The 25,934-nt window shown below is 38.0% G+C and overlaps 1 protein-coding gene across 1 annotated transcript in view; it reads left to right on the plus strand.

Annotated features, from left to right (window-relative positions):
- The window catches only part of rassf8a (Ras association domain family member 8a), a 34,348-nt gene extending 11,783 nt beyond the window's left edge, over positions 1–22,565 (plus strand). Inside the window, exons 2-6 of the mRNA XM_061969932.2 lie at positions 7,811–8,008; positions 12,932–13,725; positions 13,831–14,028; positions 16,206–16,350; positions 20,274–22,565. Coding sequence (XP_061825916.1) covers positions 7,906–8,008; positions 12,932–13,725; positions 13,831–14,028; positions 16,206–16,350; positions 20,274–20,395 — 1,362 coding nt within the window. The 5' untranslated portion in view covers positions 7,811–7,905 and the 3' untranslated portion in view covers positions 20,396–22,565. The remainder of the gene's footprint in view (positions 1–7,810; positions 8,009–12,931; positions 13,726–13,830; positions 14,029–16,205; positions 16,351–20,273) is intronic.
- Positions 22,566–25,934: the final 3,369 nt, after the last annotated feature.

The following is a 25,934-nucleotide window of genomic DNA, read 5'->3' on the forward strand; positions in this document are numbered from 1 at the left end:
GTGCTGGATGGACCAGATCTGCATCGGGTGCAGGAATCGCAGGGATCTAATTGTGGACTCGGATTGGAGAACCTGGAACTGTACATTAAGAGAAAGGAGAGCAATATACAGCAACAGACAGTGCTAGTCCTCACCCGTTTGTGTGGTGCTAATTTTGTCAGATATTCATCCAGTGCAGGAATAGCTGATATCTGTTTGTGGAACGTTGTTAAAGCTAATATACACTCTCGTGTCACCCAGCTTGCATCCCCTCTGACAGTGTTTTGATTTGTTGTAGTTCTTCTGTGGGTCTGTCGCTTGACTTGCAATTCTCTTCCAAAACACTAAGAGGCAGTGTGTCCTGAAAGTGCAACTGCAGATGTCGTAGACTAGATATTTACTTTCTTGTAAAGAGTGAATAATGACAACCGCCAAATTTACATCTTTGATGTCACTGGAACTAATCATTCAAAAACATAAGTTTATTTAAATTGTACGTTTTACTCATTAACCACTTGAAAAAACATTTGTGAAGATGGACTCGTGGGAACGAGTCGCGGCAGACGGGCAAATGTGTATCACTATTCTGCCGTTAGGTGTGTGGGACAAGAGAGCTATGTAATTTAAAATAAACAAAACAGTTAAATAAGTATTATAACGACCTGCTGGTGTTAATTATGTTATTGATGTTCAGAGTTCCTCTGTTCGTGAACATACTGTGCCTGAAAGATGATTGACGGAGAATGAGGAATTGTTGTTTGTGAAATAAAATGTTAGTGTTTGCAATATAAAAAATATGTGTCCAAATTGAACCGGTTGTTAGCACAAGATTGGCAATAAACATTAAAAAGAGTGTCGTACTTTGTGCGACTTCTTCTGGAAACAACAACACAACATACTGTAAATGACACATTCAGTAATAATTTTTAAAGCCCACTAAGATACACAATATCAGTTTGCATGCAAACGTTTAATCACTGTTGCTTTATCGCATACAATGATTGTGCATTTCAAGGACAAAGTCTGCTCTCCTGTGCTCAGGGACCCTCCTTAGCAAAAGCTGACCAATCCCAGCTCTGCAGTCTGTGTCGCTGCTTTTTTTTAATGCATTGTGCGGTTTCTGCAAGGAAATGCCTTTAAATCAGCAGGTATTTTTTTCTTTGTTTTTATCGAATCGGGAACACATTAAGCTGGACTTTTCCGTGTCCTGTAAAGCTCTCAGTCACAGTGTTGACGTATCAATTGCAGTTTGTGATTGTGTGTTTTTTAACCATTTTTCTCCAGTGTGCCTTATCACTAATCCTTTAGGCCTGCTTTGCATGTTTTGGGTCCCTGCAGGAAAATCTTGCAATGTGACCTTTTTCCTAGTCCTCTCCATCCGTCAGCTCTAAAAGCCTTTTTAGGGCAGTCTTACAAAGAAGTAAAAAAAACTCTGAATTTGGCAAGTTTAAGTGGTGCTCACATAAAAAAAAAACTATCACTATCTCTACACACACTTATGTTTAAATAATTAAAATTTAAATTAATTTGGAGAGCAAAAATCTGAAAAGTTTGTTTTTCACATAAATATCTTAGATAAGTTTAAAAAAATTAGACACACAAAATATCCTCTTGAGAATCAGCGCTCTTTGCAGTGGACATTTGTTTTTTGTCTATTTATTTTGTCAGTTAAAAGAAAAAAATAACCCAGTTATGCGAAACACTCATGTCCATTGTAGAGGACGGTTGTTCTCAAGTGGGTTTTGTCACAGAGAAAATAACATGGAAATGCTGAGGCCCACGTGAACTCCTTCACATTATATGTACAAACATGCTAAAATGAAATACCTAGATTTTATTGTTTCTTTTTGAGAAATATTAACATGTCAACATGAAATTCTTCTCGAACAGTCAGTCACATTTTTATGATTTTTGGCAGTAAGATCTGCAAGTATGAAATCCCTCCACACAAAATGTTTTTTCGCGAGGTTAATGAAACATTTTTCATCTAAATGGGGATATATGAACATTCCAACAGTCAGCATCCTAATGACAGCGGACCTTGCACAGTAAGTGATGTTTTATTATGTTTGTTGGCTCTCATAAAGTCTGCCATGAGCAGAAATCAGTGATGAAAAAAAAGAAGCAAAAGTGTGACGCGTTTTTGAAATTATTGCACCGGATATGCTTAAAATTATCAAAATACTTTAATATTAAATGTTATTATAAATGTGCCTGTTACTACATCACATCATATATAAAACCCTAATGGAGGTGTTTGGAGGTTTTCAGGGGCTGTATCGGCAGAATCGAATGGCTCCCATAAGCTCCATTGTAAACGGCTTTTGATCAAATGTATTTAAAATTTAGAATGCATTAAAAAATATACATCCGTCGTCATGTCTTTAATAATGATTGTGAACGATAGGCACCATCCCCAAAAAAGTGCAGTTCCCCTTTAAAACTAAACCCGAAGGTCAAAGTAAAGAATAAATCAGTCATTTATGCTATCACTCACAATCACCTCGAGCAGATAAGAAATTGTAAATACTTGAAAATAAATTTAATAAATAAGCATATCTAGTTTTTTTTTAATGAAAGGACAATAGATACACCTGTTCTGTGAAACAGATATCCTTAAATTACTTTTTTTTAAATAAATACAATAAAAGGAAATTGGCCCCTTATGACTCCCCCATGGTAGGGACCAGTGAACAAAAGGACCTATTGACTCACTGATATAGCCAATGCTTCATGATGAGATGCTTTTCATTCCTTGAAGCAGAGTGTTTTATAAACTGCATTTTGTTAGGAGCTCAGCTGACCTTCATGTACATAACACAATCTGTTAACAAATATTCACTAGTTGGGAATGTCACTGCAAATCTGCAAATAATCGAATAACAAATAAATGGATGAGGGCATAAAAGCAGCTGAATGGAAATTCATACGCTCATTGCATCTGACAGTTGGGCAGCATTACAAAGTATGACATCTATAAAGTCATGTAGAATGGATATCATTTTGTAATCCAGCAGTTATATAAATGTCATAACAAGGGTAAAATGCTTTATGTGGAGTCCTTCTCATGTTGCAGGGAAATGAGGATGTTGTTATTGTGGCTGAACAATGACTCCAATTAGAAACAATAAACATGAACATACAACTTAGTAAAGAAGAGGGAAAATCAAAGTGAGGACAGGAAGACATCTGTATAATACAGTAGATCATTCAATACATGTTGGTTGGAGTAGAAAGATGGGAAGGAACCAAAGAATGTTTATAACACACCTCAGAGTAAGTAATTATTAGTAATTATTAATGCACTTGATGAACAGTAAAACATCCCACTGGTGCATGTAAACCCTTGTCATTTCACGGTATCTTTAAATTATTATTATTTATTATTATTATTATTGTTATACTTTGTTTTAGGGCTTGACAGAGGTACCGCTTGTTCTGTCATAACTGTAAATATTTAAATGGTCGTGTGTCACGGGCAAAGTCTTTAGTTGTTTTTTATCCTGCCATGTTATTATTGTTTAACACTCCAGTCCATTAGGTGACAGTAATGTACTTATCAAACTGGGTAGTCCAAAAGAAAAACATTTAGGGCTGCAGTTGTCAGATATTTTAGTAATTGAGTAATCTATCTTTTAATTGTTCCAATAATCGAGTAATTGGATAAAACACACTTTATAGCCCCAATGCATATTTTAGGGAACATAGTTTAAATAAAGATTGTTCTGCTTGCGATAACTTTCATTTTTCATGAAAGCACATCATCAACATTGAAATTACACTTTTAACATGTGTGCAATAATAACAAAAAACACTGCTGTTCACGGAAACTATGTGCGCACATTTATGGTTCTGTGCACTCCATGTGGTTTGGATTTGATACATTTTTATTGGTCTTACACTTTAAACGATTAATCAAAGAAACATAATTTTTAATCAAAGCTTTTTCATAATCCGATTACCGTAATCAAGTCACTCGATTAATCGTTGCAGCCCTACTGTATATTGGCAAAGTTGGTAGAGTGGCCGTGCCAGCAATCGGAGTGTTGCTGGTTACTGGGGTTCAATCCCCACCTTCTACCATCCTAGTCATGTCCGTTGTGTCCTTGGGCAAGACACTTCACCCCTTGCTTCTGATGGCTGCTGGTTAGCGCCTTGCATGGCAGCTCCCGCCATCAGTGTGTGAATGTGTGTGTGAATGGGTGAATGTGGTAATACTGTCAAAGCGCTTTGAGTACCTTGAAGGTAGAAAAGCGCTATACAAGTATAACCCATTTATCATTTATCATTTAACAGAATTTTTAATCAAAGCTTTTTCATAATCCGATTACCGTAATCAAGTCACTCGATTAATCGTTGCAGCCCTACTGTATATTTAAAAACTTAAATTTTGTAATACATATCAATTCATAGATAATCTTGATTTAGTAAAGTAAGATTGAAATGACCATACACAACGATTTAGACAACATAATCTATGAATGCATAAATAATTCCCTGCATAGCGTTAAATTAGTTAAAAAAAAAAAAAAGTCAGTCAAAGCAATTTGTTCTATTCTATCTCACGTCTATTCAATATATTTGTATTTAACTCTTACTTTTGCAGCTTCTACTTTGTAGTTAAAAGTACAAGCTAGCAAGACTAATGTAGACATTTAGATCAGAATCAGAAAAAAATAATTAATGTAATATATACAAACATTAAAACGTTACCGTCTCTATATAGAGATTTAGAAACTTGCTAGTGGCAGCAGCTGTTGGTATGCAGCATTTTCTTCTTCTACCCATAGCTAAACGAGGTATCAGTCGCGCCCGAGCATACTTGCCAACCCTCCCGATTTTTCCGGGAGACTCCCGAATTTCAGTGCCCCTCCCGAAAATCTCCCGGGGCAACCATTCTCCCGAATTTCTCCCGATTTTGACCCGGACAACAATATTAAGGGCGTTCCGTGTTGGCACTGTCTTTAGCGTCCTCTACAACCTGTCGACGCGTCCGCTTTTTCACCATACAAACAGCGTGCCAGCCCAGTCACATGTTGTATGCGGCGTCTGCATACACACGAAAGTGACTGCAAGACATACTTGATCAACAGGTCACACTGAGGGTGGCCGTATAAACAACTTTAATACTGTTACAAATATGCGCCACACTGTGAACCCACACCAAACAAGAACGACAAACACATTTTGGGAGAACATCCGCACCGTAACACAACATTAAACACAACAGAACAAATACCCAGAATCCCTTGCATCCCAAACTCTTCCGGGCCACAATATACACCCCCGCTAAGGTCTCAAGGTTGGCAATTATGCGCCCGAGTGTTATCGGAGGCAGACAGCATTTGGTCCACCATCGCATTAAAAACAGTGTGTGAGGGACAATCGGTAGAAAATGGATGAATGGATGGCTGGTATGCAAACTGAAAAGTTCTATATTAGTTAAAAACATGGACAAAACCAACTGTATCGGGAACCTGACTATTTTAATGCATGTAAATATACTGATAGACCTTGGCCGATATTCGATAAGACAATTAACCGGACGATAAATCAAAATGAAGTCTGTAAGTTTGCCAGTCTCGATAATCGCCATGTTTATGCGCTCTTACAGATTACAAGAGCGGTCACTCTTTTGCAACGGTTTAAGCAGCTACGGGTGTTTGTACTACAAATAAACAGTAGTAATGTTAACCGCTATAAAACTCCAGATGTTATTGTATTAAATTAAAATATTCAAAAAGTCGTGATTGATAACCAATAATAAAATTATAGAGACCAACTAGCGTTAGCTTGCTCGCTTTCTTAAACGCTAACATGTAAACAGGAGGCATTAACGTTTTTCTCTATTAAGAAATATAATTCCCCAATCTAAACTCGTATAAACACATAACTGTCTAAACAACTGAGCTACAGTATTTACATTAAACATAAAGGCTGTGCTGTTTTTGCACAAGTCGGACACGGATTCCGTTCAACAGGAAGTGAACTCACGCCACGTCACATAAAACGGAAGTAAAACAACTGATCACCCAATTTACATTTCTTTAAAAACATTCTAAAACATTTACAAATGGAAGAAGATAAACATATTTAAACACATAAATAATATGGCTCATATGAAGCCAGAAAAATTTTGTAGTTTCCTCTGCCAAGAAAGTATATTGTGTGGCTAGTTATTTTAGCTATTAAAAAAATACAACTTGGTTACAATATTTTAGCGTGTGTTAAACAATACCACAATAATAATGATAACTGTGATAATTTTGGTCACGATGAGGGATGTCCGATAATGGCTTTTTTGCCGATATCCGATATTTCGATATTGTCCAACTCTTAATTACCGATACCGATATCAACCGATACCGATATATACAGTCGTGGAATTAACACATTATTATGCCTAATTTGGACAACCAGGTATGGTGAAGATAAGGTCCTTTTTAAAAAAACTAATAAAATAAAATAAGATAAATAAATTAAAAACATTTTCTTGAATAAAAAAGAAAGTAAAACAATATAAAAACAGTTACATAGAAACTAGTAATTAATGAAAATGAGTCAAATTAACTGTTAAAGGTTAGTACTATTAGTGGACCAGCAGCACGCACAATCATTTGTGCTTACGGACTGTATCCCTTGCGACTGTATTGATATATATTGATATATAATGTAGGAACCAGAATATTAATAACAGAAAGAAACAACCCTTTTGTGTGAATGAGGGGAGGGAGGTTTTTGGGTTGGTGCACTAATTGTAAGTGTATCTTGTGTTTTTTATGTTGATTTAATTAAAAAATAACCGATACCGATAAAAAAAAACCGATACCAATAATTTTCGATATTACATTTTAAAACATTTATCGGCCGATAATATCGGCCTGCCGACATCTCTAGTCACGATAACTTTATTTTACCATTTTTTTTTATTGTTTTGGTTGTGTATATTTTAGGGTCCCCCACCACTTCCTTAGCAGAGACAGAATCTATTGTATTGCTTTTGGTTGTGATTTTTATTCAGGTACAACATTTTGCTTACAGACAGAATATACATTTAGTTTTATATTTTTTTAGTTTTATTTAACAGTTTACATTTCAATTACAATGTTAAAATGTACGAGAAATACACATATTGCATTTGAAAGGCTGTACTTGTATTATTATTATGTATTACCATGACATCAGTGGTTAATTAGGTCTCCAAAAAATAATGGCAATAATATTGTTTATCGGCAATAATTTGTAGGTCACTATATCAACGACAAAAATGTGTTATCGTCCTAGGCCTACATACCTAAGATTAGCGTTTTGGAGTTCACAGTTCACAGAGAAGTGTGAAAACCGAAATAACCAACTACAGCAATAATCCGCTCAATGAGTGCATACAAATGTTTTCAGTGGCATCAAAAACAAATGCAGTTTTCACTTCCCTGTATTGTGATTCCCCTCTGGGGCTACCTTCCTTTTTTGCAACAAAACATTTTCACGCTATTCCGCTCTCTGTTATGTTACACAATTAATTTTCCTCCTCGGTCCTCCTGCTTCCCTGTAGTTGTCTGCACAAAAGCAGGAACTGGGACTGGGAATATTCTAATGGCACTATCTTCTTGCTCCCCTGTTGACATGATACCTATTCATAGAGAAGCACAAAACAACAATGTTATGGCCAGATGGTCCTGGCATGATTGATAAAAGCGATGACTAGACCGAATCTATTTGCTGTGAGCAACTGATAGATAGCTTGATGAAACCTTATACCAAATAACTGCTGTAAGGTAACTCTAGCATTGAGCATATCCTGACTATCTGTTTCCTGTTTCCTCCTTTAAAGGTAGCTAAAGAGACTTCAGCTGTCCTGCACGCCTGCAGCCATCAGGAATGTTGGGGCCAAGACACCACAGTATGCCTGGTCACATTTGACCCAAAATGGAGCTCAAAGTCTGGGTGGATGGAGTCCAGAGGGTCGTGTGTGGGGTCACTGAGGCGACCACCTGCCAGGAAGTGGTGATTGCGCTGGCACAGGCCATAGGTAACCAAGCTTTGCAAGACATCTGAGATAAAAGCTTTCGCTGTCCCAACAAGCTGTTATAATTATTTTTCTTGAACTTTGTTGGTGAATTTAGGGACTAAATAGTCCACTTCTTGCACATTACTAATATTTAAAATGGTTTGTTTTAGGGGACAATACTGTACAAATCCAGTTGTCACATTTGCTTTCACTTTTATAATTGGTTGAGTTGAAATTTGCTAAATTAGACAGGCAAATATTTAATGGTGCCCTGAACAAAAACACTCACAATTAACCTGTTTTTGTTATGTAACAGTTTGTTGTAAAATAACATGTTAGAGACGCTATATATGCAATATATTCAATCGTATACAGTATTAAAAATTGGAATTAGTTTTAACACTATTTCAATTGTAATTTACGTTTTTAACTTCTGAACTTCCCAACCCCCACCCTCCCCCAACGCTTTGTTTTCACTGTTTTTGTTGTATCCACTTCAAGTGAGTGGCAGCCATTTGACACACAAATTCTGACCCGATGATTAAATGAGCTGAGCACACATAAATATGTTTTTGTTTTTTTCTCCTCATCCCTGCGGCGCTCCTTAAGGAATTGACCATGGCCCATACCGTAGGCGTTGTATATTGATCATGTTGTGGTTCAATACAGGTATTGACTTACAGCCCATTGGCGTGGGATCAATGCCCATGTTACAGTTTTTGAAGTGGCAAAATTAAAATTGTTGTATTATAGTACAGGTCGTATATTTGCTGTATTTTCCCGACTTCACGCCCCTCACCTACTGTATCTATTTAAGAGTCTTGGTCCGTCGTGGCAGGGTGTCATCCAGCTATCAGAACTGTACAGTGATGTGCAATATCACAAACAAATATGAAATAATCAAATAACAGTTAATGACAGTCGTAGAACAAAGTTAAGTAATGAGCATAATATGCACTTTTGCCATGGAATAACATAAATGATAAACCAATATACTGTAATTCCAAGCCTGCGTGATATTTTGTATGCAATAGTGTGCTGATAATTCAACTCTTATCAGACTGTTCCAAGTGAAACGGTAATGGAATGCGGTGTTTCACATTTTGCTGCCAGCTCCCTTCTTATTTCTTTTAATTCACCAATTCCCTTCTAACACAACAAATCAAAAATACGCTCCATCTACACAATTCAAACAAAAAAGCATCTCCAATACAATATATCCATCTGCCAAAAACAATAGTAATAGGATCATTTAAAAAGATATAGAGAAACATGGTGTGTCCGAAAAGGAGCCAGAAGAAGCAAAAGTTAATATTGTCCTGCCCCATCACTCAAGATAATCGAATTCTTAAAGGGGAACATTATCACCAGACCTATGTAAGCGTCAATATATACCTTGATGTTGCAGAAAAACCCCTTTTTTTTTTTTTTACCGATTTCCGAACTCTAAATGGGTGAATTTTGGCGAATTAAACGCCTTTCTATTATTCGCTTTCGGAGCGATGACGTCACGTTGTGACGTCACATCGGGAAGCAATCTGCCATTTTCTCAAACACCGAGTCAAATCAGCTCTGTTATTTTCCGTTTTTTCGACTGTTTTCCGTACCTTGGAGACATCATGCCTCGTCGGTGTGTTGTCGGAGTGTGTAACAACACGAACAGGGACGGATTCAAGTTGCACCAGTGGCCCAAAGATGCGAAAGTGGCAAGAAATTGGACGTTTGTTCCGCACACTTTACCGACGAAAGCTATGCTATGACAGAGATGGCAAGAATGTGTGGATATCCTGCGACACTCAAAGCAGATGCATTTCCAACGATAAAGTCAAAGAAATCTGCCGCCAGACCCCCATTGAATCTGCTGTAGTGTGTGAGCAATTCAGGGTCAAAGGACCTCGGTAGCACGGCAAGCAATGGCGGCAGTTTGTTCCCGCAGACGAGCGAGCTAAACCCCCTGGATGTCTTGGCTCACACCGTCCCTTATGCCACCGAAGATGATCAAGAGAAGAATATCGACCCTAGCTTCCCTGGCCTGCTGACATCAACTCCAAAACTGGACAGATCAGCTTTCAGGAAAAGAGAGCGAATGAGGGTATGTCTACAGAATATATTAATTGATGAAAATTGGGCTGTCTGCACTCTCAAAGTGCATGTTGTTGCCAAATGTATTTCATATGCTGTAAACCTAGTTCATAGTTGTTAGTTTCCTTTAATGCCAAACAAACACATACCAATCGTTGGTTAGAAGGCGATCGCTGAATTCGTCCTCGCTTTCTCCCGTGTCGCTGGCTGTCGTGTCGTTTTCGTCGGTTTCGCTTGCATACGGTTCAAATCGATATGGCTCAATAGCTTCAGTTTCTTCTTCAATTTCGTTTTCGCTACCTGCCTCCACACTACAACCATCCGTTTAAATACATGCGTAATCTGTTGAATCGCTTAAGCCGCTGAAATCTGAGTCTGAATCCGAGCTAATGTCGCTATAAACTTGCTGTTCTATGCGCCATGTTTGTTTGTGTTGGCATCACTATGTGACGTCACAGGAAAATAGACGGGTGTATATAACGATGGTTAAAATCAGGCACTTTGAAGCTTTTTTTAGGGATATTGCGTGATGGGTAAAATTTTGAAAAAAACTTCGAAAAATAAAATAAGCCACTGGGAACTGATTTTTAATGGTTTTAACCCTTCTGAAATTGTGATAATGTTCCCCTTTAAAGGTGCTGTTTGCGACACCCTAACAGTAACAATTTTCAAAGCATAAAATATAAAAAGAACACCTCAGGCTCGCTTATGTTGCCATTAGCGACTTAACAGAACACATTTGTTTGACAATTGTCTATATTGAATAAAATATAGACAATTGATTGGTGTTTACAGCGGTCACTCAACACTTACGCGCAGAGAGCGTGTGCACACATACAAAAACAGTCCAAGAGAAGCAACGAACAATTTGCAGTCATGTTGTTGTCATGATAGAATATACATTCAATGACAGCTAACGCTAGCTATCCAAATTGCTATTATTAGCTAACAACACCTAAAGCTAATGCTCGTGCATGTGTTAAATACGTACATAATCACATCATTACCTATGAGTAGCTGTGAGAGTGTGGGATATACTGTGTCAAATACATTGGAAAGTTAGCGCGCTCTAGGGATCTGTGCAAATTCCCCTTTTACCATCATAATCATCAATACAATACATAATCACATGATAGTTGACAATATTAGGTATATTAACAGGATACATATCACATATACTTACAAAATTAGGTCCACTCATTTCATCAAATGTAGTTTATATAAATACATTACACCCTTAAAATATTTTATTTTTCCTTCTCTTTTGTCGTACATTTTTCTTGTTCTTTCGAAAAATTCAATTAAGGTTTTTTTTTTGTTTTGTTTTCTTAATTTAATCAATTCTACTGAGTCACCCCACAAACCAATGTAAACATACTTTTATGCTTGAGCAGCGTGGCTCACACGATAGCGCGGCCGTGCCAGCAACATGAGGGTTCCAGATTTGATTCCAGCTTTCGCCATCCTAGTCACTTCTGTTGTGTCCTTGGGCAAGCCACTTCACCCAGTGCCACTCACACTGGTTTAAATGTAGTTTAAAGATTTATATTTCCCAATGTAAAGCGGTTTGAGTTTCTCGAGGAAAAGCGCTCTATTAATAAGAGAAAGAAAATAGTCGTGGTAACACAAGGCTACTTTAAATTCACTTTACCCTTTATTTTTCATTTCTATCTCTGAATTCATTGGTTTAAATGTTACTTGGGCTGTTTTGAATTCCTCCAGATCCATACATTTTATGATTTGTCACTTTTTATATAAAGAGTACATTTGTGTGTTTCTGAACCCAACATTGTTTATTATTCTCAGTGCTCCTTTTTTTATAATGTAAATTTTAAAAGGTGTTCTTGTATTATCCCAGATTTCCACACAGTAGTTAAGATATGGCAATAAGAGTACAACACTATAGCGTTCAAAACATTTATTTTTCTAGTTAATTGTTTTTGCTTTCTTGATCTATTTTACTATTTTAGGTCCTTTTCTGCAAACTAGCTGCCATACTCTGCTTACCCAAACTACCAAGAAACAAAAAGTATGGGTAATCCAGTAGTGAAATAATTTGTCATTTGACTGTGATAAAAGTATGCAAAAAAAAATTAAGTTCACAATTACAATTACAGTTGAGAGCGTGTAACACATAAAGAATTGCATTCTGTCCTTGAATAGATACTCTGTTCAACTAGCAAAAGAAAACTGAGTAGAATAATCATGGATTTGTGTATCATTATGTAACCACTTAATTGCTATTCTCTGATTGACACTGTAAAATACTGACATTAACATGTAAAATACACACATACAACACAAAGAAATACAATACATAATAGAATTTTAAATGCATTTTGAAACACAATCTAACATCTAGTTATCTTTTTAAAAAGTCACAAAAAGCTACTCTTTTTCTTTTTTGGGCTTGTCGAATTGTGCAAGTGTAACCAAAAGTGTTCCTAAGTTTGAAATACACAAAAACATGACCATGCTTGAGTGAAAGCTTCATGAAAGCTTCATTTGCACTTTTTTTCAATCTATAACTTGCTATCCTATTATAGCTTTGTGAGGAACGGGAGTGCTTGGGCAGACTGTCGTGACATCACTCCCCGCAAATATAGGGTTGGAGGAGGAAAAGTATGACTCATCCTCCTCTCTCCTGCCAGGCTGACGAAGCAGAGCCCCCTCCTCTGCCATTTTCCTTTTCTTTTCACACAAATGCTTTGTGAAGTGGTGTTGAAAACTCTAATTTTTCCAGACTATATTTTGTCCTGGTGGTAATGATTAAGTTAATTTAAGGCTCTCGTCTCCTGCAACCCTACTTTACTATTAAACACGTGAATATTTTCTAAGCAGCTCTTTTTGTGTTGTTGACAGGTCGAACTGGGAGATATACTCTTGTAGAAAAATGGCGGGACACCGAGCGGCATCTAGTCCCTCACGAGAGCCCGGTGGCCTCTCTGAACACCTGGGGTCAATACGCAGGCGATGTCCAGCTGATCTTGCTTCGCACAGGCCCGTCCCTGACTGAACGGCCTCCCTCAGAAGGGCCCCCGCTCAGGGGGCCTGAACGTGGGTTTCATCGCCAGAGCCTGCCCCCGCTTGCAAAGCTTCACCATCCAAATGAACGCTCCCTCCGGCGCCGTGAGCCCCGCCGCAAGTCCCTCACCTTTACAGGAGCGCCTCGAGGTCTAAGGGAGATTCTGGGCGGAGGTAGGTCAACTGAAGCAGAAACCAAGAGGAGGTTCTACCTGGGAAACGGTGGGACTCACCATCATGCTGGAGGAGCCACTGGGACTGCATGCCATGGCCTGTGGGCCTGTCGAATGGAGGACCTGGTTCGAGTGGTGGGCCTACAGAGAGAGACACTCGGTGTGCTGGACAAGAAAATGGAGTTCTACGAAGCTGAGCTCAAAGCCTGGGCTGAGGGGCGTGGGGGGCGAGCGCCAGGGTGCAGCGGAGACTTGGATGAGGACCTGATGGAGGAGATCCTTAAACTAGAGAAGCATCTGAGGAAGAACGAGGTAGAGATGGAGGAAGAGGAGTTTTGGGCCACGGAACTGCAGATTGAGCTGGAGAGTGAGAGACAGCTGGAGGACAGGCTGCAGGAGCTGCGTGGTCGTTTGCAAGGCTGCGAAAAGGAGATTGAAGACAAGCTGGCAATGGTTCAGGTTTGCTCTCCGCAGGAGGTCTTTGTTCACATTGTTTGATTTGAGCTTTCTTTGGACACCCACGTCTTTAAGTGTTTTAGGTAATAGTATCCTTTCCCATATCAGGGTGTGGAAGCTGGTCTGGAGGAGATGCGGCTGCAAAGAGAGCATCAGGAGACCGAGTGGCTAAATGAGGCAGAGGCTCGAGCCCAGGTGCTACGAGTTAAAGCTGAGCTGAAAGCACAAGAAAGACAAGCTGTCCAGATGGAAAGCAGCTGCAGAGCTGTAGACAGGTCTTTTGGACAAAGCAGCAAAAAATTGCAGGTGAGACAAACACATTTACATCATCACTTTAATTTGTATTTGCTAAACAAAGTACCAGAAGAAACTCTGTGGTCAAACACATTTAGGACATAGTCTGGCGGCCCGACAACCAAATCCGCCCAGGACCATACCGGCCCCTGAGTTCAGATCAAAACTTGGGAGACGAACATATTTGCAGCAAATTCCTAAAAACAGTGCTCCTCTTGTATAGAGGAACTTGGAACACTGTAAACACATTGGTAGATCCTTTCATTGCCATTGTTTTGGGTTATTGGGTTTTTAGCCACATAATTGAAAGGAACATAATTAAAAAATTTTCCCGCACCCCCAACGTGTTACAAAAAAAACAATAATAATAATAATTAAATAAATAAATTAGAAAGGGAAAACATCAAAGCACAGAGATAAATATCAACACAAAACCACATAGAGCTGCATTCGTGAATGGCCTGAGAGATACAACCAACAAGCATACAAAAGGCTCATAAACAACCCGCATTACAATTGTGTTTCAATCAGGGTTCATTTCCATCAATATTGACCTCTTGAAGCCTAATAAGCAGAATAATATTGATGACTTCATAGATACGATGTACTGTATATGGACAAAAAGTGCAGTTACTTATGGCCATCGGGTGCCATCTTTCAAAATTCTTACATTCGTTTTTATTTTGTATCTCTTACGCCCATAAAGTGCTATCTTGCACAATTTTCACATTTATTTTATTTATTTTCTAATTTTTTTTGTCATATTACTTTGTTTGTAATGCTTTTGTGGCTTTCATATGCACATTCAATATCTACTTGAGGTCCATGAAACAAGTGATTTTATCTACTATAATGTTCCTCCTAAAAGGAAATCATTTTGAATGTGTTGTTTGTGGGATTTTTTTAAATAAAACTTGGTTAAAATATTTCAGTATAAATATTTTGTGAAAATTCTGAGCACATTTCAAAATACAGCGATAATAATGATAACCGTAATAATTTTGGTCACAATAACCGTGATAAGAAATGTTCATATTGTGACATCCCTAATATATACATACATGTATGTGTGTGTATATATATATATATATATATATATATAAATATATATATATATATATATATACAGGTAAAAGCCAGTAAATTAGAATATTTTGAAAAACTTGATTTATTTCAGTAATTGCATTCAAAAGGTGTAACTTGTACATTATATTTATTCATTGCACACAGACTGATGCATTCAAATGTTTATTTCATTTAATTTTGATGATTTGAAGTGGCAACAAATGAAAATCCAAAATTCCGTGTGTCACAAAATTAGAATATTACTTAAGGCTAATACAAAAAAGGGATTTTTAGAAATGTTGGCCAACTGAAAAGTATGAAAATGAAAAATATGAGCATGTACAATACTCAATACTTGGTTGGAGCTCCTTTTGCCTCAATTACTGCGTTAATGCGGCGTGGCATGGAGTCGATGAGTTTCTGGCACTGCTCAGGTGTTATGAGAGCCCAGGTTGCTCTGATAGTGGCCTTCAACTCTTCTGCGTTTTTGGGTCTGGCATTCTGCATCTTCATTTTCACAATACCCCACAGATTTTCTATGGTGCTAAGGTCAGGGGAGTTGGCGGGCCAATTTAGAACAGAAATACCATGGTCCGTAAACCAGGCACGGGTAGATTTTGCGCTGTGTGCAGGCGCCAAGTCCTGTTGGAACTTGAAATCTCCATCTCCATAGAGCAGGTCAGCAGCAGGAAGCATGAAGTGCTCTAAAACTTGCTGGTAGACGGCTGCGTTGACCCCTGGATCTCAGGAAACAGAGTAACCAAACAAAAGATTTGCAAACAAATTTTACGTTCCAAAAAAATATTTGTGTATATTTTGACATATTATTAAAAATATATAAAAATATTTTAAATATATATATATATTTTTCCAAACAACTAATGCTTGTTTACTTCAAAGAGTCAGCTCTATAGGTCTTTTTTGGGCAGGGGCCGGTGTTGTTAATTGGGATCCCCACAAATGAACAGACCTCATTTGTGACTTTTTCCACCTCAAAAAAAAAAAAAGCTGAAACATTGGACGTTAGCAAATGAACCACCACTAATACATACAAAATAATAATAATAATAATAGTAATATTAAATTGTATTGAATGTATTTGTTACGATGCTGTTTGATGACAGGACATGCAGCACGAGCTGGAGCAGCTGACCAAGGAGCTCAGGCAGGTAAATCTGCAGCAGTTCATCAAGCAAACTGGCTCGAGGGTCACCGTGCTCCCCGCTGAACCTGCCGAGGACGACAGTACAACCAGCACTCGCGTTATAGGTAATATCCTTCTCTCGTGCACATTTAAGGAGTGGAAATTCATTTATAATGTACTCACTTATGTTCCATCAAGGATGAACAAATGAACAGTGCTTTCAGCATTATATAGGCCCGTGTCTTTCCCCCTCTTAACTTAAATGTCAAACAGAGAGCAGACCTTGTGAAAATGGCGTGTAGTCAGTGATTTAAGGGTCAATTAATCTGAATGGGTGTGACCTAAAAGATGCATTGTAGTGTAATCATGTGTCAGGAGTGCAGGCAAAGTGGTCTGTGGGAGCTCTTCACCCCGCACATATGGTCTCCATGCCAACGGCAGGAGGAGCCGACTTCAAGTCCTTCATTCACCCTCTGTTCTTGTTCTGAGCCCCCACAACACGCGTCCTCCATCGCACACTCAGCACTTTCTGGGGAGGACTCGTCTGACCAAAGCCCTGTAATTCTGCAGAACAGCTGACAAGCAGACAAAATACATTGAATAGCATTAATCCAATAAACCACTGTTCCATCAAACTAAGAAAAGACAATGACTTTCCAGAAGAAAACGGTTGAATTACAGTTGTTTACCAAGAAGCTCTATCCGTTTTCGATATGAGTTATGATGTATATGATGTTAGTGGAGAGTGAGAGGACTGATCAGAAGTCAGTCACACTCTTCTATGGACAGTTTGGAGTCCTCAGTGAAAAATGTGTTAAAGTTCTTCACTGGATGGTTTATTAGATAAATTAGGTAAATGCTGATAAAGTTGATTAGGTAAATGATGATAAAGTTGGTGGTATATAATATGATTCAATAAGATTTTTTTTTTTTAGTTAGCTCTTGATTATCTGATACATTTTCATGTCAGCTTTAATATATATTCATTTTCTATACCGTTTATCCTTATTAGGGTCACAGGTCGGGGAGTCTATCCCATTTCAGACGAGAGGTGGGGTACACCTTAGACTGGTTGCCAGCAAATCCCAGGGCACATATAGACTAACAACCACTGACATTCACACCTACTTTTACAAAAAAAATGGCAGAGAGCTACTCATTTTTGTAAAGTTTATTTTACTATCCCCAAATAAAGGGAATATGCTTGTTTTGCCAAAACATTAACAAAATGTTGGCATACACAATTTACCTTTTGTATTTAAAAAATGTGTTCGTCTGTATTTTATATTTCGTATTTATATTTAGTGCAGGGATTTGCAATCACTATTTGAGCCACGTTTTTATTGTATTTTTATGACTGGTAACATTTAAATTGTACTTTATTTAGGAAGCATATCTCCAACCAAACAGTTTGGTCTGTGTTTGTTGCTCTTCTCTGCAAATGTGTTATTAAATAGAGGCATTGTGTCTGAATTGAACAGTTGTAAAAAATACTGAGCGTTTAAATGAAATATATTTAGACCACTTTGCTGGGCTACCCGAAATCACCTGGCAAGCTAATGGTAGCTCCCAAGCTACAGGTTGGAGATCCCTGAGTTTCCAATTCACCTAACATTTGCGTGGGTTCCCTCTGTCTACTCCAGCTTCCTCCCACCTCCAAAGACATGCACCTGGGTATAGGTTGAGTGGTAACACTAAATGGTCCCTAGTGTGTGAATGTGAGTGTGAATGTTGTCTGTCTATCTGTGTTGGCCCTGCAATGAGGTGGCTGGCGACTTGTCCAGGGTGTACACCGCCTTCCGCCCGAGTGCAGCTGGGATAGGCTCCAGCACCCCCGCGACATCGAAAGGGACAAGCGATAGAAAATGGATAAATGGATGGACATGTTTTAGTTTGTGGGAGGAAGCCAATGTACCTGAAGAAAACCCACACACACACACACACACACATGCAAACTCCACACAAAGATAATTAATGGTGATTAGAATCCTTAATCTCTTCGTATTGCGGTCACCATGCGCCCATAAAAGTGCCTTAACAAAGAATCACACACATTGGTGACTCAGTTTTTGTACTCTTATGTATTGAATACAACTGTAAAACAATCCGCAGTGGGGCCAAACAAAGTTGCAAGTGCCATCACTTTGATAAAGAAGGTAAAAAACAGTATTTAATCCTGGAAATAACTGGTAGTAAAGTACGGCATGGCGTAGTGGGTAGAGCAACCGTGCCAGAAACCTAAGGGTTGCAGGTTCGCTCCCCGCCTCTTACAATCCAAAAAATCGCTGCCGTTGTGTCCTTGGGCGGGACACTTCACCCTTTGCCCCCGGTGCCACTCACACCGGTGAATTGAATGATGAATGATAGGTGGTGGTCGGAGGGGCCGTTGGCGCAAATTGCAGCCACGCTTCCATCAGTCTACCCCAGGGCAGCTGTGGCTATGAAAGTAGCTTACCACCACCAGGTGTGAATGATTGATGGGTTCTACATGTAAAGCGACTTTGGGTACTTAGAAAAGCGCTATATAAATCCCAGTTATTATTATTATTATTATTACATAGGTGGAATCTGTATTAATCTCCCCTCCTCCCTCTCTGGTCGTTGCCGTCTTTGTTGACAAGACTCGTCCATAAAAGTAGAAGTGGTGTTACAGTAAATGTTTATTTGTCCATTTCATTCGTCATTTATATGTATTTCACATTGTTTTCTGCAAGTAATACTAGAACAATGTTCCATAAAATGTGTCGTGTTCATATTTTGGAGGTTTTGAACAGATTGATTAGATTTTTATGTAGAAAATAAGCTTTGTTTTTTGTATAATTCAATATTTGTCTGACCCTTCAGAACGGTTGACTATTAAAAACAGTATATCCTCATGAGAGCCAGTGTCCTCTGCAGTGGATGTTTGTGTCTTGCATAACGAGATTATCCATCCATCCATCCATCCATTTTCTACCGCTTGTCCCTTTTGGGGTCGCGGGCGGTGCTGTAGCCTATCTCAGCTGCATTCGGGTAGAAGGCGGGGTACACCCTGGACAAGTCGCCACCTCATCGCAGGCCATCCATCCATTTTCTACCGCTTGTCCCGTTCGGGGTCGTGGGGGTGCTGGAGCCTATCTCAGCTGCATTCACGCGGAAGGCGTACACCCTAGACACGTCGCCACCTCATCGCAGGGCCAACACAGATAGACAGACAACATTCACACTCACTTTCAGACACTAGGGCCAATTAAGTGTTTCCAATCAACCTATCCCCAGGTGCATGTCTTTGGAGGTGGGAGGAAGCCGGAGTACTCGGAGGGAACCCACGCAGTCACGGGGAGAACATGCAAACTCCACACAGAAATATTTGTTTACAAAATGTGTAATTGACAAAAAAATGTTGGCAAAAAAGCAAAAGTACACTGCTGAAGACGATGGCTCTCAGGAGGATATGTTTGCTCGCATGTGAAACACAAAAGAGGCTTAAAGAAAACTGTCTTTGGGACAATGACAGCAAAATGTAGTCTTTGTTGAACTGACTTTGGTGAAAAACTCGGTTCCATTCCTGTTAGGCAGTAAACTGCTGCTCCTGTCTCAGTACTGTCCCTCAGTGGCACAACCGTGTACATTTCCATTTTAAAATGATCTTGTTGGCATAACCCCTCTGCTGAATACACTGGAATCGTTGTGGTTCAAGCCCCGTGGACTCTGCGTTGTGTTTGTTGTAATAATGATGGACAGGAGACTTGAGTGATGTTATGCACAACGTTTACTTCCTGATGTGTAATGGAATGTGCACCGGTCAGTACAGTGAGTCTCTTTGTAGCACACTATGAAGAATAGTAAGTCACGTTAGCATTGTAGCTAATTGGCTATTCATTTCTATTAAGCAGCGCTCCCCTACTCACCTCGGCCATGGCACTAATGAACTGGCAGTTGAAGTGCCAGCCCATCTTATTTATAGCCCATGTCTGAGAGGGGGCGCTATTGAGTACTCACATAAACCCTTGTTGGAAGAAGTGCAATCAAAAACATACAGTAACCTGTAACATGCTTCTATTTTCAGATTTAGTTCCATTGACCGGCTCCCTGAAGCGTCACGTGACCTTGCACCAAATGTCAAGTCATCTACGGGTCTTACATAGTCCCCTCAGCTCTGGTTTGAACCCAGAAGGCATCTATGTGTGAGACTCCACTGAACAATCTTCTTATTATTCTTCTGCTTCTTCTCCTTCTCCTCCTTCTTCTTCTTCTGAACCTTATATTTGGATATCTTTGTACGGATACCTCAGCTATGCACTGTTGTCCATTAAGACAAGCTTTTGAACACATAGTGAAGGAACAACACTGAACCTTTGTCTAGGAGGCATGCATCACTCGTTAGGACACAAAGAAGGCATGCTATTGTCCCCGAAGTTTGGACAGAGAAAAGGCATGAATAATCAATATTTCATATTGTTTCGGAAGCGTCTTTTAGTCAGTGGGGTAGCTGCTCAGTGATTACATTGCTTTCGTGCTGGTACAGTGGAACCTCAATTTACGAATTTAATTGGTTCTTGAACAGAGTATAGTGAAGCACATTTCTCCATAAGAAACAATGTGAATATGAATAATCGGTTCCAGCATCGACAAAAGTCCATATTTTAGTGAAGGTTTGTACACTTTGAACACAGTGTAAAGTGCCATAGAGCAGGGGTTCTTATCCTTTTTGACCATGGTGCTCAACTTTTCCAGTACAGAGGGGCCCAGGGCCCACTCAAGTATTAACACGTTATTATAGTAACAATTAGTAATGTTACTCTTGATTTCAATCATATTCAATACATCTAACCTGCTTAGTTTACTACCTTATCAAATGACATGAAACCATGCGTTAATCTCAAAGCTTATCATTCATTTAACACACAAACCTTATTAGGCTTTGGTCAGGCTGATTAGAAAATTAAGTATTAACCAAATATACTGCATAAAAAAGGGACTTGTAAATAACTGACAAAAAATAAATGTACACACAATTCTGTTGTGCTATAACAAATAAACTAAATTAATAATGAGTATGTTTATTAAATAAACTGTCAATAAATTTAAAGTCATAATTTTTGCGCTTTAGAAACGACTTCTTCTGTTTGTTTGAGATTGTCATAAATACCATCTTTTTCCAGAAATGTCTGGTCTTATCACAATTTAAAATTTCCTGTGGTACGAAGCCTGCTTCGACGATTCTTCCATCCTTGGGAGCGCCATTGATATATAACTCGTAAATATTATTTTTAATTTTTTTACTCCACAACAAATTCTTCCTTCTTTCCACGGTGGTCTGTTGTCTTTTTGGGTCTCATATTGAGTTACCAAAACAGACAAAACATGTCAAAAGGTGAAAAAACTACGAAAAAGCACACACACTAGAGGAGTTCGTAAATCGAGGTTTCATTTTACTATGATTCCTAACAATGGCCTTTATTTAAGAGTCAATGAATTACAGTATATTCATGTTGGAGTTATGAAATGAAGACATTTACTCTGTCTAATGCCTGATTTTTACTTAAAATTATGTAGGATACACTTGTGTCAGTATCATTTTTTTAATCCCAGTCTGGCTCTTGCTGAAACTACGCATACATATTTAGGTGACCCTTCAGTTATTGACATATTTTTAGTATCTGATATATTCTTAGTACTCATATTTGCTTCATGAAGTCATGAAAGTTTTGTTTTTCATCCCGTGTTTCCAATTTGTAGCCAAAGATAAAGAGGGCTGGGCACGTTATTTCCGTGTTATTATAGCCATATACTTGGAGAGCAGTACATTGTTTATTAGTTGAAAAACATGCTATGTAGCCTTTTAATGTACATTAATATTAGATTGTCAGCTGCTCACCCCAGCAAAAGTGCCTTAATGTATTCAGTGGTCAGTGAATGTAGACAAACATGAAGCTATAGTAAGAAATATGAAGGCAGTTGTAGTAGTGTCAAGTTATTTTTATTTTTATCTGTACATGTTTTACTGAGAATGGTTGAATGTGGCGGCAAGTGTTCTCCACTCTTTTACCAAATCATTTATTGTTTAAAATGGATTCATATTTAACCCATTGAAAACATTCTATATGCTGCCAATCGTCACTTTGTTTCAAATGCCATAACCAATGTATGTCCTACAATTTGTACAATTAAAATTCACTTTTCAAATATTACTTGTAAAATGGAGTGACTCGTGTCTGTCACTGATTTTTTTGTTTTGTTTGTTTTGGAGATAAACGATGTCAACTGTACATACACGTATTTTTAAACCAATATTGTACAGCTGTAATCTTCCAGGTGATATGAACTGCATGATTTAAATAAATACAAATACACAATTGATGCTTTGTGTGTGTTTCCATAAGCGTTGAAGACATGTTTTAGCTGCGGTTTCTGCTTTGGCCGACAGATGGAGACATTTACTTATTAAAGTTGTCACACCAACACAGCACGAATAATTAAAAAATAAATATATTTGATTTTTATGATCATAGTTAACAGCTAATAACACTCCAAATTCAGTATTTCGTCAAATGTCAACTAGTTTAATGTTATTGCAAATATATCATATTGACTTAACCTTCAACAAGGTTTTTCAACCACATAAGAAAATGTGAACAACAATTTTAAAATAAAGAAGATGAATAATATTAACACAATGATGAAAACTATAGACAAAGAAAATGCCAATAATACTACTTTTTTCTCTCCCTGGACTATTCATCTGAAATTAACTTTTCTTAGTTTATTGATTTATTGAAATTAGAATGAAATCCTGGTTGTAATTGTTCCTTAATATGAAATAACCAAATCATCCACACTGCTTACATGTGCTGCATTTATCACCATAAATCAATAACTAGACCAGTGATTCTGTCTCCATCTAGTGGTACGCCAAAGAATCCCTTGATTAAATTACAGTCTTTTATTTTCCTGTATTCAGACATGGTGTTACTGTTCAAACGGTGTGCACAGTGGCCAAAAATATGTGACATAAAACCTCTGCCTTGTTTTTAATGAATATTTAGGCCTACTACGCTTCTGTGTTTTTAATGTTGGTCACTATGGCGTTGCTTGGGAGAACTTTAAGAACCACTGCTCTAGACCACATTTAAGATGATACTGTAAAATTAACGGTACCCTGGAGGCGGCTTTTTTTCTTCATCTGAATGTAATCTCTCGCCATTATGCTGCTATCACATGACTTTAGTTCAAAGCCTGGACTTACTGTACATTCCTCAGTTATGAGCTGTCAGCTGATTGGAGCAGTAAAGTACAGTACAGTACGTTTTACCTGTAATTGCTGCAAACCTTCAAATTCCTGACAGGATTTGTGGCTTAATGCATGCATATTGGTGGATATAGTTTTATATTAAATGTTTTTTTTTTAATGTTTTTTTCCAACACATCAGCAATAATTTATGACAGCATAACGTGCGTAAAGCAACTGCTCAGAGAACTCTCTCTCTAAAAAAAGAAAGAAATCCAGAGACATCTACAACATTGACATAATATATTTTATAGTACATTCACAAAAGAATATTTACAGACATACATGCCACTTTCTAGAACAGCTGAGGAAAAGAACGCCAAAAGCGATGTTTGCAAAAATACAAAGCCCATCTGTGAAAAGTTTTAAAAAGCCAAACATCACTTAACTTGCACAAATTGTTTTCTTTAACATCATGAAAGGGGGAAAAAAGCTGATGGGGAATAAGTAATAACCGCACAATGTGTGAACCCACCTGAAATCACAAGGCAGCACAAAAGTTCAAAAACAAAATCATGTGACTTTTGGTTTTGGTGGATAAGGGGGCAAGGTGGGGCCTGGGGAGTGTAGAAGCAGAAAAAAGTGCACTTTACATCTTTCAAGAGGAACATTCCTCCTACAAACTCAAACAGCTTGGGAAATACATTCAATATCAAAGATGGATAAGGTGCTCTAGCCTACATTACTTCCTGCAGGTGAAGAGGTCATCGCAACGTATTAGACCTTTATGTTTGTCACTTTTCTAACAGATATGAAGCGTTGATGTGTGATGATTCTGCAACAGAGAATACATGTTGGAGGTTCCGTGAGGACCCATCTCCACATCCCTTGATGCCACTTTCATGTCCAGCTCGCAATATTTACAGTCCAGACGTTCCAAACCTGCTCTGATTTGGGTATTGCGCTCTTTCTCAAAGTTTGGCATGTTTTATCAAAGAGGATAGAAAAGGAACTTCAGCGCAACGCCACGTTCACGCCAATCATGGTCGATAAGCATTCACATGAAGGAATCTATAGCAGAAGTGCAAAAGGCACACGCTTGTCAAGATGGCGCTAACACACCAGAAACACCATCGCTAATTGTGTGTGAATACTGAGAGGCGCTGCAGGCTCATGCATCGCAACATATCATATCAGCCACCAGATGCTGTGCAAGTACGCCCTCTATAGGGTAGGGGTCCTCATTACATTTATTGTGTATATATATATATATATATATATATATATATATATAAATATGCCGCATCCCTGAGAGGGACAAGCGGTGGAAAAACGGATGGATGGAATTAGGGCAGTCAAAAATTAACGAGCTACCTCATATTGTTCACAAAAAATGATTGGGTACTCCAAAATTCACCCGGGCTTTATATAAAACAGTTTTGAACAAATAAATGATTTGCATTCAAGTAACACTTTTTTTTATTTTTATTATTTGTACGCAAATATTGGACTCTTTTTTCAAGTTTTTTTTTTAGTTATGTAAGTCAGTTATAACCTGTAATTGAATATGGTCATTCCAAATTCAGAAGTGTGATTTATCTGTTGTTGTTTTTTAAAAGTAATAATTTGACAGCATTTATAATACATATTTAATGTTTTTTTTAATCATATTATCTTTCACCCTAACTGGGAATTGATCCCTTGTTCAGAAAGCAAGTGCCATCATCACCCATCAGCCACTTACCTCTAACTATATGGTTGTCCCTCGTTAATTGCTCTTAACTGGTTCACGCAAGGTAAGAATCATTACTTTTAAATAGAATATTTTCACAGCTCGACCATAAAAAAAATGTCAACATTATGAGAGCCCTTTAGACTTAAAATAACACCCTTTAGTCTCCTTTACACTCTTTTAATCCAATGAAGTGATGCTGTTTGCAGCTGAACCAATCAGTGGCTACCATACTGAACAACACACTCTGATTGGCTTGGTGTCGTCTAATGGCCTGTAGTATTAAATATTTGTAGTTTATTTAGCCATTTTTATGCTTGACAATGCTTAATTAGTGATATTTAGAAAAATAATATTTAAATATACATAGTCGAGGTTTCTGTGGTTTATCCGTTATACAGTGCTCAATACCGGGGTAGAGTGGAATATACGTCAGGTCAGGAAAAAACACAGGCTATATCATCCCTACAAGTCTGTTTCGCAGGTTTCCCTGCTCGTCAGGAGATTTTATTTAAAATTGTATTTTATTTAATTAATTTTATTTGAAATCTCCTGACGAAAACCTGCGAAGCAGGCTTGTAGGGATGATATAGCCTCTGTGTTTTTTACTGACCTAACATAAAAAATAAAATAAAAATGATATATTATATATATATATAGATAGATAGATAGATAGATAGATAGATAGATAGATAGATAGATAGATAGATATATTAGGGCTGCACCAACTAATCGATTAAATAGATTCAAATCGATTATAAAAATAG

The sequence above is a fragment of the Nerophis lumbriciformis genome, linkage group LG10 (genome assembly GCF_033978685.3).
Source record: "Nerophis lumbriciformis linkage group LG10, RoL_Nlum_v2.1, whole genome shotgun sequence".
Taxonomy (NCBI): Eukaryota; Metazoa; Chordata; class Actinopteri; order Syngnathiformes; family Syngnathidae; genus Nerophis; species Nerophis lumbriciformis.